This window comes from Mastigoproctus giganteus, chromosome 10 (assembly GCF_048544385.1).
Source record: "Mastigoproctus giganteus isolate SK-2022 chromosome 10, ASM4854438v1, whole genome shotgun sequence".
Classification (NCBI taxonomy): domain Eukaryota; kingdom Metazoa; phylum Arthropoda; class Arachnida; order Uropygi; family Thelyphonidae; genus Mastigoproctus; species Mastigoproctus giganteus.
In genome coordinates, this window is record NC_143584.1 from 101,766,302 (window position 1) to 101,779,876 (window position 13,575).

The 13,575-nt window shown below is 34.9% G+C and overlaps 1 protein-coding gene across 1 annotated transcript in view; it reads left to right on the top strand.

The window, feature by feature from the left end:
- Positions 1 to 13,575, top strand: part of CenB1A (Centaurin beta 1A) — an 806,494-nt gene that overhangs the window by 581,020 nt on the left and 211,899 nt on the right. Inside the window, exon 17 of the mRNA XM_090384002.1 lies at positions 582 to 769. Within this exon, the coding sequence (XP_090240128.1) occupies positions 582 to 769 (188 nt within the window). The remainder of the gene's footprint in view (positions 1 to 581; positions 770 to 13,575) is intronic.

Consider the following 13,575-nt stretch of genomic DNA (forward strand, 5'->3'; position numbering starts at 1 on the left):
CAGAATTATTTCGCTCAGATTTTCTACTAACCAGAGTTTTCTTTCAGAAGTAGAAAAGGAGAATAAAAGTTGAAAAGAATTAAATAAATACTGAGGTAGTACTTTCTCATTCCCAGCTTGTCTACACAATAAAGCATGGATCTAATTTAGAGTAAATTAATTTGGTTAAGTTAATTTGGAATAAATTTAAAGAGTGATTGGATAACTACATAGATGAAATAAATATAAGAATAAATCCCATAAGAATAAATAAATATAAGATTACATCACCAAACTACTGGATGCTATGAGGTCTTTAAATATCTTGGCTTTTAAATATCCTGTCAAACACAAAACCAAATTTTTAGATTATATAGAATCATAGTTACTATGCCCATTTGTTCTTTAAAATATGGTACTTTTTGAATTATGATTTTTTTTAGGAATTTGTTAAATTGTTAGGTGCCTTTTTGTATACATCAGTGCAAAATAAATCTTGCAGAAATAAATTTTGAAGCATTTAGAATATTATATTTTGTTTCTTAAGTTTAATTGGCTTGCCAAATCTTATCATAACACATATCAATTTTTTACTTTTTAAGGCAAGAAAGAGAGCAGTGGATCAGAGCGAAGTATCTAAAAAAGGCTTTTGTCAAATCCCTACCAAAATTTATATCTGCAGATAATGATGTACAACCAGACAGAAATATTCCTCGCAGATGGAGTGTCCGAAAAGTAAACAGACATAGACGTACAGTGAATATCATTGGTGAAAATAAACATAAAAATGGTATGTGCTATAATGGTCTTATAACTGAATGTTTGAAATTATTTAGTCTGAGAAATGAATACTTTGGCTGTTGACACTGATGACAATTTATTTACCCTAAACAAAAGTAACGTAGTTCTTGTATATTTCCTCGAAAAATTAAACTGTGAGAAAAAAAGTAAAAGTTAATGTAAAACATATGTACACAACAAGGACTTACAGTGAAACTTCTGCTAACGGACATCTCTCTACAACGGACATTTTCAAATTCTCCAACTCACCTCTATTGGTTTTAACGTGTTTGCAGCTTCTGTCTAGTGGACATTCTCTGTAACGGACGTGGACAGGCAGTCTGCACTGTTTCGTTTAGATTAGCACTTAATTTGATCTTCCCATAACGGACTGCGGGAAGAGCTCACGGCCCTTTTTCTAGGAACTTTTCTTCCACGTATTGCCTCAATCGTGTGTTTATTTTCTATTTCGGATTCTCTGAATTTTATCAAGGTTTACATCGCGGTTCTAAACCCATTTTCAAGAATTTTAAGGCACATGTAAAACTTCTGATGAATTCGGTGTGTGCAGGGGGGGGATTTGGTCGGCCTTTCGTCTTTTCAGTTTTCAGTTTTGTTCAGTGTCGTGTGAAGAGTACAAATGTCTTCTCGTAAACATTTAACTTTAAGAGATAAAGTTGAACTCATTAATACGTATGATCGGCAAAAAAATAGCGTTCGCAATCTCGCTGCAAAATTCAAAATCAGGAAGACGCAGGTAAGCGACATTTTAAAGAAAAAAAAAAATGAACTGCTTAAACAATTTTGGCAACACGGAAATGATAAGGTTCAAAAATCATTCCTGAAAACTGTTGGACTTCAAATTAACAATGTTACATATGAGTGGTTTTGTCGTGCACATGCTAAAAAAATTCACATTAATGGGTCTATTATTAGGGAAAAGGCTTTGGAGGTTGCAAAATCTATGGGAGTAAATGAGTTCAAAGCTTCTGTGGGAAGGCTAGACAAGTTCAAAACTCAGCATAAAATTTCTTGGAAAACCGTAAGTGGTGAAGGTGGATCTGTTGATACTGGGGTTGTAACAGAGTGGACCGTCAAATTGGAAGATTTATGTCGTGATTTTGAAGCTAAGGATATTTACAACTGTGACGAAACAGTGTTGTTTTTTAAAGCTCTTCCTGAAAAAACAGAGTCTAAAAAACGAAAAGTGCCAGGGCGGAAAAATTTCTAAGGAACGCTTGACTGTACTATTGTGTACAAATATGCTGGGAGACTTTGAACAATCTCTTGTTATAGGAAAACCACAAAATCCTCGTTGTTTCAAGGGCATAAAGTTGAATCTTTTGAATGTTGACTGGAAGTCTAATAAAAAAGCGTGGATGACACGCAATATCATGAGCGAATGGATAAGTCACTTTAACCAAAACATGATTCGTCAAAACAGAAAAATTATTCTTTTCATGGATAATGCTGCATCTCACCCTCACATTGAATTGTCCAACATTCAAATCCTTTTTCTGCCACCAAAACACATCTGCAGAGTGTCAGCCCTTGGATCAAGGGATAATAAAAAATTTTAAACTTCACTACAGAAAATGTGTTTTAAGACATCTCATTGCAAACATGAACGATGTAACATGTGTGAGTGACCTTGCAAAGAAACTCAGCATCCTAGATGCAATTCAATGGATTTCCTCTTCAGTAAACACAATTAGAAAACAAACTGTCGTGAACTGTTTTGTAAAGTCTGGCTTCTTAAACGCAAAAATTGAAGTTGTGAACAGCAATGTGGAGCACCAAGAAGAACAAGAACTTCAACATCTATTGATAATGTACGATACTTCCGCTACAAGTGACCCTGGCTACAAAGATATAGACTCGAACCTCACTACTGAAGATGGTGCTCTGGATATCAACGACATTATCATCACTATTTTTCAAGAAGTTCCTCATGAGGATGAAGAAATGGAAGGAGGTCATTCTGTCGAAGAACATATTAACAACGAACCACCGATGAAAATAGAAGAAGCGCTCATACAAATCAATCATTTAAAAATGTTTTTCGCCACTGAAGAAGATACTAAAGGACTTTCAATGGTTTCTTCACTCCAAAAATGTTGAAAACAAAATTATCAGCCGGAAGAAGTTGCAGAAGAAAATAAGTGATTACTGTATGTATTTTTCTTAAGATAAAGTCATTATATGCATAGCACAATTGTATGTATATTATTTACAAAAATATTGTGCAAAATCTGTATATAATTTAATTTAATTTTACATTAAACGTTTAACGATTTTTGTTTGTTTCTTTTTTTTTTTTTCTCCCTCAGACTTCTTGTTAGCGGACACTTCTTTCTAACGGACAAATTTTCGTTCCCCATGGCTGTCCGTTAAAGGGAAGTTTCACTGTATGTAGTTTACAAGTGAAGATGTAGGCATAAAAAGAAAATAAATATACACTGCCTTACCATTAATATCCAAACACCTGAATAGCTACAGATAACCTTTAATTACTGGAAAACTAAAGAAACTTTGCCTATCTCATTAGTTAGATGAGACAGACAACTCCTTCTTTTTTCAGTTTGGTTACTGCTCCATAACCTGATGAATATCATCATGGTTTGTATTAATGTCATGAGAAACACTCATTTTATTAAAACAGTCAGCATGGGAAGCTTGTTTCCTCATGAAACACAATCATCGTCACCTTTCTCTGAATTTACATCTTTCAGGTAAGAGTATCCCCTGTTTTGTGATCTATATTTGATAACATGTCTTTATCATTTGGCATCCCAGGAGCAAGAGAAGACAATGGGGGAAAATCCCCAAAGTCAGAGTGTGATTTTTTGCTTTTCAAATCAACATCCATATTTAACTAAATATATCAAACATTTAATAGGTGTGAGTAAAGTTATTTTCCATAAGAGAAATGGAGGAAGAGATTTATAGCAGTAAAGTAGTATAAATACTAGCAGTTTTTCTTTGACAAAAGTTATCACTGTCTCATGCACCCAGCAGAAAGTAGGTCACCAAAAATAAGGTCTTTATTTCAACCCCAAGTAAGGCAATCATCAGGGAGCTAAGATGACACTTTAAACTGCTTGCAAGATCCATAGCAGCAGGTATGTTTGACCTTGTGTCTCACTGCAGTTAGCCGAGCATCTAAAAGCATATGCATATCAGATAGAGAAATTTACAATAAAAAGTTAGCTGATATCATTCTGCATAAGATAGTTGAAAGCCAGGAACAGCATCCAGTAAGGCATCTATTAGTATAAATTTAAACTTCATAAGCTAGAAGAAAATATAAATATTCTTAAAAAGTTGAAGAGCATACAAATCACTTGGCCACACACTAAATGCATAGCATGTCTGCACTCCTCCTCATAAGTGCATGTGGACATGTGATTTTGTAAGGGCTCATAGAATATCAGTTCAACTCCGCCTCTTGTCTGTGTAAAGAACTGCACTACTGCAAAAGGGCCAGATATGTAAATAGTGTAGGTTTGTGAGTATTATGTGTATTGTGTTGTTCTGGCCACTTGGCTACCCAGAAGCATCAGTCACCTGGAGAAATGATTCCTGGGTACTCATCCACACCACGGGAAGGTAGCTGGTCTCAGTAGTAAACTCTGTCCAATTAAAGATGTAATTGGACAGAGTTCTCACTCCCTTCCTGTGAGGGAAGAACATCTGTAATAAGACAGAGAATTTATGCGAGTTTTTTTCTAAACCAGTGAGTGAAGCAATTCTCGAGTTTGGGGGGGACTCAATCAAGGGAGAAGATCCTGTGGTATAGAGAAAAAAATAAAATTATGATCTTAGCAAGGAAATTTCTGCAGTGATCATAAAATAAAAAGCTAGGTGGCACCTCCTCGATTATTGAGTTCCAACAATCATCAATTTCAATTACATTTATAGCAAAGTCTGGAAAGAAACACTATTGGACAATAAGTTTAACTTCATGTCCAGATGAAAAATTTTCAATGTTATTTTGTAATTCCAACCAAAAGTCATCATAAAATGCACAGTCATATAACATGTGTTGCCAATCTTCTACCATACCAAATTGACATAAATCAGTTTCATGCAGTTCAAATTGCAACAGTTTGCTATTTAGTGAACCATGACCTGTTATTATAAATGATGTATACATTCCCATAGAAAACCATTTTGTGATTTCTTTGTTCATCAAATACTTCATATCATATATAAATAATCTTGTAACTGTGCCTAGTATTGAAAAAACCCAATTTTATTGCCATTTATTAAAGTTAGTCCAACACCATTTCCTTTCCACATTTGGATCAATTTGCAGATCACTTTAAATACCAAAGTAATTTATAGGTATCAATTTTTTAATTCTTTATAACTTTATCCACACTACATGATGTATGTCCAATGAAATTGTACCCACTATTATCTATAAATCTGCAGTTGAGACTCTTCTACAAGTTCTATTAATAGCTTGTAACATTGTTCTTTGTAAGTTAAGTATGTCACACAATTTCCAGCATATGGAACCATTCCCCAGATGAATAGACTACTTGGGGACTAATACCGCTTTGTAATAGAGCAGCAACATCCTCCTAGACAGCCCCAATCTGATCTTGATATCTTATTATAGAACTGTAAACTTTTTTATTTTCTCAGCTAAATGTAACAAATGTGAGTAGAAACTTTATTTACAATCAGCCACAATTACAAAGTACAGTCAGTCCTCGTATAACACGTGTTTACACTACACGAATTTGATCATACGCTATTTATAAACAGGGGAACGATATCGTATATAACATGAACCGGATTTGCCTGTGTCTTTACAAGAAATGGCAGTCAAACGTGGAATCACCCCAACTGAACACAACACTATAGGAATGAAGAGAAGATTCAGAAAATGTATTTATGTTTATCAGTGAAGGAGAAACACATTTCACCATAATAACGTAAAAATCCACACAATTCCAGCTATCAGTAATATCAAATAAACTGATAAAAAACTGTATCAAATAAACTGTTATAAACTGATAGTAAACTCGATCTAATTGCAAATGCAATTAGATCGAGTTTACTATCAGTTTATAACAGATTCCACTAGCAGAAACGTAACTGGAAATTGTTTTTATTGTTTTATGGCAGTAACCCCCAGAAATGTGCTTTAGTAAAATGTGAGCTAGTGAGGTGTTAATAGTATGTCTCTGCCTTTACAGTGTTGTTTATTCAGTTGCTACACGTGCGCAGCTTTGTTTATGTATATCAAGCGTGCCTCCTCATTTTGTAATTGTGCTTTATTCCTTAAAAATGAGTAAAAAGGAAGCGTCCTGGTGAAGACACTACAGATTTAGAGAGAAAAAGAAAAGCAATATTGATAAACAGAGGCGGACTGTGTAAAAAAATTCTTACCCAGGAAAATCTGTAGCCGCTTCATACTAGCGTTTATGGCCAAAATCACACTGGCCTCCGGCCTACCAGGGTTTCCTCACTAAGGCTTATGGTCAGTCCGCCTCTGTTGATAGAGAAAAAAATATGAAATTGTGAAATGCTTTGAGCAAAATGAAAGACCATGTGATATTACACGTGCTACAGGCCTAAATGAGGCAATGCCAAGAATTATAAAGAATGCAGAGAAAATAAAAACAAAAATAACTTTCATAGCAGGAACAACTCAAAGTGTAATTAAAATCCATTAGATCAAGACACAAAGAATTGGAAGAGATGGAATGCCTGTCATCTGTTTGGATAGAAAATCAAACAAAGAACAAGTTTTCTTATGATAGAAGCAAAAGCATTATCAATATTTTATTACGTAATAGTCGTAATAAAATACGTAATTATTTTTTTACGATTATTTATTGTGTTTGATAGTGTGTGTTCAATGTTGGGTGGTCGGCACCTAACCCCATATTTCCCATAGGGCATGTTGTTTATATTGCACGATTTTGCATTGCAAGAGGGTTTCTAGGAACACAACTATCGTGCTATACGAGGACTGAGTGTACTTATTTTCTGTCACCAGAGGAAATTGAACCGAAGTAAATTTTATCTGTGGTGGGTGATCGACATCTAGCCACAACTTAAAAACCATTATTTTAGTTTTGCCAAGGTTGATTTTAAGTTTATTTACTAGTGTCCACTAGTATAAATCTTGTAAAGTCAGGTTAGCTTTAAACTCCAATGATGCCCTTGATCATTGTATAAGGCAATGGTGAGGCCATGCCTTGAGTACTGTGTACAGGTCTGGAGGCCTCATTTTAGGAATGATATAGAATTGCTTGAGCTTGTACAGAGAAGGGTAACAAGATTGGTGAGGGGAACGAAAGGGTTCTCTTACCAAGAAAGGCTTAAGTTCTACAAATTGCAGCGGCTGGAGAATAGGCACCTGTGGGGTGATCTGATTGAGGTGTATAAGGCTTTGAATGGGTTCAGCACACTGAATTCTGATGGGATTCTTCCACTTGCTCAGATTACGAACCGGAGAGGACATAAATTTAAATTCAGGAAACACAGTTGTAGAATAGATGTGCAAAAATTTGCCATTAACCAGCAAGTAGTTGTTTGCTGGAACAAACTTCCATCTGTCTTTTTTTTTTTTTGTTTTTTCTTTGGCTGATGCTGCATAAGCTCATATACTTGCTTTCTTGCATTACATTCCTCTACTACTACTGCTGCTATCTTCTAGATATGATTATCGTAAAATCATCAGAAAATGCAATGACCTTACAGTCTTTAAAATAATGCTTTAACCAGTCATACAATACCATGTTCCAAACCAGGGGCCAAGGACTGAGCCTTGCAGACACTCCCTAGTTACTTGCTTCTCATACAAAAGATGTTTTATTCATATATGTATTGATCTATGAGGGAGTCAAATGCCCCTTCAAATCAATGAAAACAGCTAACTTGTATTTGGCACTGGAACTTTTTATGTGGCTAATAAAATTGGCTAAAGCATCCTCACAAGATCTTCCCTTTGAAAACCATACTGCTTGGAAGATATTGTATTTTGTCCAGCTAATAATTTTAATGTTCTTAGAGCCACGAGACACTAATGCTTTTTCTCAGGTTAGTTAAAAAGTGCAATTGGTCTATATGATTTGGTTTATAAGGAATTGGAATTTGTGGCAAAGTCTCGAAGAACTCCATGGCATATATGTTTTCTGTTAACTCCATTCCAGAACACTTATTAACTCTAATTTTACTTATAATTTCTTTCATCTCATGCATAGTAAAGGGATCAGAGCTCTTGTCTGTCCTGTAACTCAGATTTGCTGCCCTAGTATTTTTAATTTATGTGAAAATATTGTTGGCTTGGAGGAGATTAAATGGGGATTAGTATGAAAATAATCCAAACTCGTTTAACATTATAAAGCATTTATTTTTTTTGACAGTTTTATGAATTTGAGGTTCCAATACATTTTCAATAGGTAATTTACTTACAATGGGTTTGTGGTAACTAAAATATGATACATAACATACACTTGAGATTATGAAGAGTGTAAATGTCTTTGAAACACAGCATCAATTATAGTTCCATGATTAGTAGTCAATACAGATCTAGAAGTATTTAACATTAGTCTAAATTTATTTTCTAAGAAATCAGTGAAAGGTTTGGATTGAGTATCTGCAAAAGTAACGTTGAAATCTCCACTAAGTATCATTGGTATTCGGTTGCATTTCTTGTGAGAAAATTGTATTAGCAATGAAGCTTCTTCAGTCTTCTAAGGAAGTGAAATTAAATAGATAAACTCTAGTGTTGTGTTTGATCTTTTGGTTAGGTGAAATGTAAATGACTACCGACAGTATCGTTTGACCATCAGAGAGAGGGCATATAGCTGTACAAATGTCTCCAACATTTCTAACACTCATGGATTTGCCAACAGTTTGTCTATAAATCACTTCCATATGAGAAGTAACAACATGAGTACAATTTTCTCTCTTATGATGAACTGCTACACCACCAGCTTGTTGATCTTCTCGTTTGAATTAAACGACATAATCAAAGTTAAGTATGCTTACTTCTTCTTTGTTATTTAGCCTCGTTTCAGAAAGTAGAAGTAAATTGCATTGTTGTGTGACTGCATCAGTGAGATTGTCACTGTGAGCAGGTAAACTTTGACAGTTTAACATTAGAATGGAAAGATCTTGCAGTTTAATGATGAACTCGTATAAAGTATCTTGCATGGTAAATAGAGGATTACTTGACAACCTGGTCATTTCGGCTTGAAGTGCAAGAGTGGATGTAGCATTTCTCAGTCCATGATAAAATTTCTTTTCTCCATTTGTAGCAATAATGTAAGATCATTGATATTGGTAACTCAGGATAATGCAATATAAACTAGTTGTTTTTCGTGACATTTCTCGTATTGATAAACTACGAAATCGAAAGTACCTCTCTGAGATTTGTGGATAGTAATACACAAGCCGGTATTAGTGGAAAATGATTTTGTTTAGCCGAGATCATTCTGTTGTTATTCAACGAAACACTCGTACTTCTTCCTGCGATTGGTACTTCTAAATCGATTTCTCTAGCCATAGCAAGTCGACCCACAGCAGATGATCCTGGAAATTTCAACGAAAGACATTTAATACAATTAGTCTTTGTCATATTCAATACATGCCAATTTTCCTAAAGCTCCGTTAGCCAGACCATCGGACACGTCAATAAGTAAAAACCATCGGACACGTCAATAAGTAAAGGTAGTTCACACGGTAATCCACAGGTGTCTAATACTGCCATTTTATTAAGTTTTTGTCGCACGTGAGCCTCACATTCTATATCTCTGCACTTGACAAATATGTCTTGAGCAATTGACCCAACAGAATCAGAAGGCAAATTTAACACAGAATTGTTATAATCATTCACAGATTTATGTTTCAAATATAAACGAACACTATCAGAACACAAATTGTGCGCTTCTTCTTTGCTCACAAGTCTCGACTCGATAAGTTTATTTTCATTATCGGTTAACTGAACACTTTCTGATTTTAGTCAGTACTCGAGAATTCTGAATTCGACTGTCTCATCACTTCATTTAGTTTGTAATATTGTAACCCACACCAAAGATTGGGGCCTGCGACATGTTTCTTAATCTGTTGATAAATAGGCGTTGCTCGTATGGGTGGGCAGCTGTCGCAGATCACCAATCAAAAAATGTCTAATCCACTGAAATTATGATCTACACGACCTGTAATTTGCCACAAATGAACATCTATCTGAGATAAAAGTTCAGCTCCAATCATACTAACTCTGTTGAAAATTAAAACACGTACATATTTGAAGAGTACGATATTGTTGAGCAACTTCTTAAGACAGAGGTAAATTCTTCGATATCGAAATTTTCAATGATTTGCACGGTTGTACCATTAATAACTACAGCAGCTTTTCCAGTAAAAGCACAAGTTATATAAGCATTACAGATATTATCAGTGCTGGTAAAATGATTATTTACTTCCATCAATAATCGAATCACGAACAACTTGCCAAAGCCAGCAGGGCCAGTAAGGAATATTTGGATAGATTGACTATTAGATCAAAGTAAAGTATAAATGACATACAATAAAATTCCTTCCTGTTTTAAATTAGCTTTTTGCATTAAATCCAAAAACTGATCGTTTGACATTTAATTTTCTCGTTTCTTTGCTATTGCACCAAGCTGATTTAAAGTTGCTAGTCGAAGATTGCTGTTCATTTCACTGTCTGGGTGTTCGTAGAAATCTTTAAATGAATCAGCATCTTCATGAATCAACATTGCAAAGTTTTGTATATCACCAATGACAGCTACACCAGCTTCGATGTCATTAGGGTATATTTCACGACAGATTTCCATAGTTTTGTGAATATCTAAATCAGATTCGTAATTTTTACGATGTTCTAAAATAACTTGTTCATGTTCATCATACAAAGCGAGAAATTTCATTTCAGAAAGTATTTCCTCTTCTTCACCTCAAAAAGGTAGACGAAGAGTAACCATCTCTTTTATATTCATTCAAGTCGTTGGCCATATCATGGTTTCGATATCAAAGTATTTTTGGACATTGACGAAGTTGATATTCACGTCCCGAGGTCCTTTCTCGTACTTATTAAACCAATTTTCTTTCCAAATGTTGATAGACTCACCACCCATGTTTTCTCATTCCATTTCTTCGTTTGATTTTCTATTACACTGTCTCTCGATAGGGGGCATGGTAGGTATATAAGTTACAATTGAACCCTCAGACATCGGTTGACAAAGCAAATTCCAAGCAGCCTCTCGACTAGTAATTTTGACAGAGATGATCGTGTCAGTGCTTAATTTTCTTGTAATTTCAACAATGTCAAACTTGGGATATTTGTTCATAATTTCAATAATTTTATGTTGTAGATTGCTAATCCTGTGATTGGTCTTAGTTACGTATTCAGCGGCATAAGCAGCACAAGAATATACCTCTCTGATGAATTGAATGTCCATGTTAGACTAAAACGCTAAACACAAAAGGATTGAAGGGATTATGCCATTTTTTATGAGGTTCTCATTTCAGAAAGACTTGGCCGAGTAGTACCAGCTCGGAAGTAAATCGATATAATATGATTCCAGATGAATGTGATTTTCTTTAAAGAAATGATCAATGCAAATATATTTGTTGTCTTCTAGATTCTTTTACAATTTCTTTTATTCAGTATTATATTTGACTTATCGAGTGTCTCCTTTTGGCTTGGGAATTAGAGTCATTGTAGATCATGATGGCATAAATGGAGCTTCAACATAACAAACCTGTTTGTTGGTAGCTTGGATCCTTTTGTAACGAGTAAAAGTACGTTTATGAGTTTGGAGTTTGATATTACCAGAGGCTTCTCCATAGAAACGGAGACAAGCCAATTTAACATAATTGTTGCTGTGTTCATACCATTAGGAGCATTATTAAACCACAAAATAATGTATGTGGACTGTCACGATGTTGAAATTTGATTCATTTAAAATAGTTGACGACATAATATTGTCAAAATGGACTCAAGCACTTAGACTGAAGTAAAGTTAAAATACAACCCACAAATTTATTAAAATGAATCACACACATTACCGCATCTTCATTAACTAATGTCACCTTTTCCATAAAATGAAGAGCTTCTGCTAGCTCTTCAGGGATATCCAAACCTCTGTGTTTTAATTTGTATAAAATTTTTAGCAACTTAGGCCAACTGATTTCTTTGCACTCAAAATTAAGAAGAATGTAGGTTTACCCAATTGTCTGATCATCGCAAACATATCTATTTTACTTTGTGTCCAGTAATAAATTGAATTAGGAATTGATTTTAAAAACACCAAATTGTTTATTGGATTTGTTCTTTGGTAAGCTTTATGTCTTTTCCAGCGTATTTAAAAACAACTGTAACCCAAATCTCGAGTTCTTAGTCTCATTATTTTCATGGCCATATAAAGATGAGACGGTGCCACTCCACACCGATCTGAACGATGAAGTTCACTCGATGCCATCATAAATGGTGTAACTTTTAAATTATGTATAAATTCTCGATACTGACCCTGTTAAATGCTAGAAGAGGCCAATTCCTTGGCATATTCGTCAAAAAGCAAACTTTGTGGAACATTTCATTCACCAGGAGCTGTTTGTAATACTTTGTCATTGCTTCACAAAGGAGTTTGCTGATGAGCAACTAAACATTCTTTGATAGGTATAGCTTCACTCATTTTATCACGGGTAGGAGCATCATCGTGTTCCGTGTTTTCATCGAAGAATGCTTCATAAATCTCGATAACATGCAGATGATAAAATGAAAGGAGTCATAAGTAGATACATTAATCAAACCCTTATATCTCCTTTACAAACCAAGCCCATTAAATAACTTGATTTGTGTATTTCTTTACATTTGATATGAACGTTAATAAATAATCTTCATCTATTCTCCAAGGCAATTGATTGACCATCAAATTAACATTTACAGGAACATTTATAATTTGTTCATAGTATATTGAGAGAGAGAGAAAATCTTTATTGCAACTCAGTGAATGCAATGTACATAGATTTAAGTGAAGTTACAAATGTCCCATTGCGGCCAACGGCCAGGGGCTCACATCAGAATAGATAATTAGTTAATAGATAGTAGATAATGCACATAGATAATAGATAATGCTCACATCAGAATAGATAATGCACACTGTAAAATAAAAAATGTAAACATGTCAATCCTGTGGTGGGACACTGATTAGCCCATTTAAGTAGCCAGAATTTTGCAGTGAGGATTGGTTTCTTCATCGTAGTAGTTGCTGATGCCCACACTTCAGCAGCATAGAGCAGTGGAGAATAGATTACTGTTCTGAAGAATTTCTTAATTAAATGAGGCTCTTTAACGTAAATACAATTCTCAAATCTGCATGTGTAGGAGTGGCAGATATTACAGTTCCATCGCGTGTTGGGGGCTATTATTAGCCACATGGTGCAAGGAAGCTGAGTCTTATACTGCACCAGCCAAAAAAAAAAAAAAAAAAAAAAAATCTGAATTACCCCAAGAGCAAGAGAGAGAAAGAAGCAGAAGGGAATCATGAAGAAAGAGAAGAATGATGATATCCAGCTTGGGACCCTGGGTGTGCCAAGCCCACACTTTCAGGATGTGAGCCCCTGGGGTTATTGTAGGGGTTGGTCTGAGAGAGAGCACTATTAGTTTTGTTTTTTGTGGGTTGATTGAGAGTCCATACTGTTTGAGGTAAGAGGCCACGTTGATGAGACTATTATTAATGCTTGCTGTAGCTTCAAGGTAATTGTTGGAAGCAATAGGCATTAGAATTTCTATATCATCTGCATAGGTGATGATTTTCTCATTGT